Here is a 4868-nt window from a genome sequence, read left to right on the forward strand (position 1 = left end):
AAAAATTATTGTGTTTGGAAGCAGCCTTGATAAATTGCTATATGCAATGCGTTGTCCTGATCAGGACTGTTTTTAAAACATTATAAAAATAGGGAAACAAATTGTTGGAACAATGGTTTATGTCTACATCGCTTGAAGTTGCGGGAAAGCCAGCCCAAAATCAAGCATTATCCAGCGGGTGACATTTTGCTGTCTGGGGCCATATGTGTAAGTGGAGGCAGCCAGAAGTTCACAAAATGTTTGATCTATGCGGCATAGAGATGTTTGAAAAATCTTCATACAATAGTGCTCAAAATGTTTTTGTAAAAAAATTTTTTAAAGCAATTGATCACAGTTGGCAAGAGAACATTTCAAATGTGATTGATGATTTGTCTGAAAAACTATTTTTCTTGTAAGGGATGGTCAGTGTGACAGCCCTGGGTTTTCAAGAAAGTACTCCACTTACACTTTCATGGATCTCTTTTCCAAAAAAATTGTGGACTTTAAATTAGTGCAGGTGTCACAAACAACTTCATCACTAGCTATGGTGAAGTTTGGATTTACCAAAAGTTTAGATCGCATAATTGGCAAAGAATTGGATATTCAATATGTGGCAGCAGATCGACACACTGGCATTTGAAAATTACTATCAACAAATGAAAAATATAAAACAATCATCAATTCAACATTTGGCATTACGTGAAAAAAAGAAAATTGCTTCAAATTACCCAAAAAATAATTTATCGTGCACTTTTGCCGTGGTTTGAACCCATACTGAATCATTTTTAATATTATTATTATTATTATTATTATTTATTTTAAATTTTTTTGGTGTAGTAGAGCTTGTCAAGGAAACGAGACCATTTTTAAAGAACTTTGGCAATCTGTACTACATCATGTTGTAAATGTTGTTCATGTATGGAAAATTGGAGATGTAGAGCACAAATTGATGAGGATTCTCAGACTGTTCCCTGGTTAATCCAACAGACCCCTGCATTTCCTGCATTGTCCCCAATTGTACTGGATGCCCAACTGGAAAAGGACATGAAACATCTAACTTTTTTTTAATCAGACCTGGGTTATAAAAACATATCACAGTATGATTCTAAAATGTCGCCCAAAACAAATTCATTACCGATTTGATTTAATGGAAGCCAGAACAAAATTGGCAGCATTATGCCACAATCATAATGAGATACGCAACCCCGCTCTGACAAAAAAAAATGATGAAAGTGGAGAAGAAATTTTGGTGGAACGAAAAAATTTGGAGTTTCCAAGAGGTAGAAAGAAGTGGATTGTGCGTAACGTTTTCCAAAAAATTGACAATGAACGTGCCATCCACATGCTCTCCAAGATGATTATATAATGTATTATATAAATATAGTGGATTTAAAAAAAAATATAATTATAATCAAATAATAATATTTATTTAAAACAAAAAATACATTTATGCACAAAAAACCGAAGTAAAAAAAAAGTAAACATTTACATATAAATCTAATCATATAGCTTTAATGAAATGCCATCTCTGAAGCATTGTAATCATCGGAATATAGGAAACCCACGTAAGAACCGTTCAGATCTGGAAATACCTCTCTTGCAACTTTTACGGCACAATATGGAATGACTCTTCTGTTGCACTTACTAACGCTTACTAAGATGGAGTTACATTTCTTTTAAATAAAAAATTAATTAATTATAGTATAAATGATCGATTGACCTATTGTTGTTAGCATCCACGACAGGTTGGTCCTCCAGATGCATGGTCATGAACTTCAGCCTAACATGTTGCTTGGTAGGAATTTGGGAGATGAACATATCAGCATTTGTGATGCATTTGCTGCCCTCAGGGATACAGCCTTGGACCTCTTGTATTTCATGACAGCAAACTGACAGCTGATCACAGGATGTAAAAATAAGCCGGTTATCGTTTTTTCTCTTCTCTGCCTCACAGCGTGAAGAGAGAAGAACACAGCCAGTAACTGGTTTCTTTTACAGGGACATCAGTCCCAACAGTGCCACCTATCATTGCCTCATCACGAGTGTCACCTATCAGTACTGCATACCAGTGCTACCTCTAAGTGCCCTTCAGTGCCGCCTATCAGAGCCCATCAGTGCCTATCAGTGCCCATCAATGCAGCTTCATTAGTGCACATCAGTGAAGAAGAAAAATGACTTGTTTGCAAAATTTTATAACAAACTATGAATTTTTTATTTTTTTTTTGTAAAAAAATAAAAAACCCAAGTAGTGATTACTGTAAATACCACCAAAAGAAAGCTATATTTGTGTGAAAAAAAGTGGTAAAAATTTAGTTTGGGTACAGTGTAGCAATACCGCACAATTGTCATTCAAAGTGCGATAACGCTAAAAGCTGAAAATTGGCCTGGGCAGGAAGGGGGTAAAAGTGCCCAGTAGGCAAGTGGTTAACTCATCCTAACCAGTCAATTTGGATGCACTCTAGTGGATTGTGCCAGGAGGAATAATTACATATTGGGTGCAAATCTTTGTACTTTGGAGTGCTTTTAACCTTTCTGCTACCAAACTGAATTTCTCGACTGTGGAAAGGTGTATAACGTCTGCAAAAAATAAATAAGTGTGTCTGTTAATTAAGGATAGAAGCTCATTTGAAATGAACACTAAGTAATTTAACCTTAAGTCCTAAGTTTAGAGGATTTTTTTTCCCAACCGACATACATACAGTATATACTGTATACCTTTGGGAAGTGGTGGTGTTACCAGGATCATGACGCTGCCTAATATCATTGTTTAGTGCCGATAATGTAGTGTCTTGTAAAAGTGATGAGAGCAGCTAAACAGCCACCTGATCATTTTTACAAGCAGAGGAAGGAGCCCTCCTCCCCGTGCGACACCATTTCTGAGGTCCTCTGTACGCCCAGGGGGGCCAGTGCCACTGTGGGAAGTTGCATTGGCTGCTCATAGAGGCAAAGTAGGAACATCTATTCCCTGATTGTCTCTATGGGGTTTTGGTTTTGCTATTGATTTACTAGCCCATTAATGGCTCTTGTTAATGGGACAAGGTGCTTTGGGGTGGGAAAGCAGAGCCCCCACCACTCCAAAACACCCCCCCCATGTTGAGGGCATGGGGCATGGTATGGTTCAGGGGGGTGGGGCACTCACTTGTTCCCCCCCTCTTCCTGGTCTGCCAGGCTGCATGATCGGATAAGGGTCTGATATGGATTTGGGGAGGGATCTCATGCCGTTTTTATTTTTATTTTGGCATCCTGGGGTTCCCCTTAAAATCCATACCAGACCTGAAAGGCCTGGTATGGATTGGGAAGAAAAATTTCTCACTGGCAATTCTTGTTTTTACATTAAGCGGAAGCCCACTGACCGCTGATGACTCATCGGTTGTAAAGGACGTGGCGGCCTGGCCAGCTCCTTAGCAACCAGCTATACACAATGTGTTAAAGAGAAAAAAAATCCTGACCCATATCCCTGATCCATAGGGAACCATGTTAAATGAACTGTAGTGCATTTATGCAAAACGCACTAAAAACGCAAAGGTGTGATCCTAGGGTAAAGCAATATTAAAAAAAACTATATCTTGTTGGTTAGTTTGTGTTGAAGTGTCCAACCACCATTTAGCGTCTATGATCAGCTTCTCCTTACACCAGTCACTCTGCTGACAACTGGTGTTCTTTGACTATAAAATGACTTGGAAAAACAGAAATGATTCTCTTTTAAATGTATTTTTACTTACAGTAATACTGAAATCAAACCTTGTCTGTATAAGTTCTAAAATAGAGGAAGGAGGTTTTTGTACGGCTCTGTATCACTGTGTGAGAGGGAACTCCATACCCTGCTGACAGTAATACTTGGCTTCATCTTCTGCCAGAGCTCCATTGATCGTTAGAGTGAAATCTCTGTATGGAGATCCGGATCTACTGCTGGTAAACCTGTCCGGGACTCCAGACTGACGTCTGGTCACCCAATAGAAAAGCACTGTTGGAGGCTGATCTGCTTTCTTCTGGTACCAATGTATGCAACTGTCATCATCTGAATCAGTAACATCAGAACTTGATTTACAATGTATGACCACATTATCTCCTGGAGACACCGAGATATATTCCAGAGTCTGAGTCAGCACAATCTCTCCATAAGAGGCTTGGAAGACAAAGAAGTCATTTTTTATTAGTCACACATATAACAAACACATTATTATACAAATGTTAGACCAAAATAATGACATCTTGTAACAATGAAATAAGAGAAAGAAGAAATGTAATTAGTCATTATAATAAACATGTAAAACACAATTTTAACATTGTTATAATAATGCTCATTGGTCAATGCCTAGAACAGTTTTCTGTACCTTGTAAAAGATAAAAGACGCAGAGTAGGTATGTCAGAACAGTCATCTTGATGATTTTAGATTGGAATATACAGATCACTGGTTTATAAAACTATATATATATATATCACATGAATCCTACAGGGAGATAACCCCAGAGGTTTTCTATGCAAAATAAGAATATATGCAAATTCCACTATAACAGATCTCTTGGGGCCCTTAAATAGAGCATTTCACCATGTACCATTCACCTTTCATAGTGTCATTGTTGTGGTTTGTGCATCTGATTTACCGGATACAAGATATTTTGTAAGTCTGAAGGCCAAGCATGAATAGTTCAACATTCAGTCAATTAAAGGGGTTGCAAACGTTAAATTAAAAACATTTAAAAGGAAACCCGTTTTGGGGTCATCTGTGAAGGCTCGCTCCAGGGTCCTGCTGCTGCGTTCATTGACACAGACAGTAGGGAACAGCCCCGCCTCCTGCTCCTTTGTCACAACTTTTGATTGGCAGCGGTGGGAGCCAATGACTCCCTTTGCTATCAATCTGTCAGGTAAGAAAAAGGGGGGGGGGGGG

At 38.4% G+C, this 4868-nt stretch overlaps 1 gene segment (V, D, J or C); it reads right to left on the reverse strand.

Moving 5' to 3' along the window:
- Positions 1-3757: 3757 nt before the first annotated feature.
- LOC143976194 (immunoglobulin kappa variable 4-1-like) lies at positions 3758-4459 on the reverse strand. The segment is given in 2 exon segments: positions 3758-4105; positions 4314-4459. Coding segments are annotated over 2 exon segments (378 nt in total).
- Positions 4460-4868: the final 409 nt, after the last annotated feature.

Source organism: Lithobates pipiens, unplaced genomic scaffold (assembly GCF_037356315.1).
Source record: "Lithobates pipiens isolate NorthernLeopardFrog02 unplaced genomic scaffold, aLitPip1_a1.2 Scaffold_13, whole genome shotgun sequence".
NCBI classification, from domain to species: domain Eukaryota; kingdom Metazoa; phylum Chordata; class Amphibia; order Anura; family Ranidae; genus Lithobates; species Lithobates pipiens.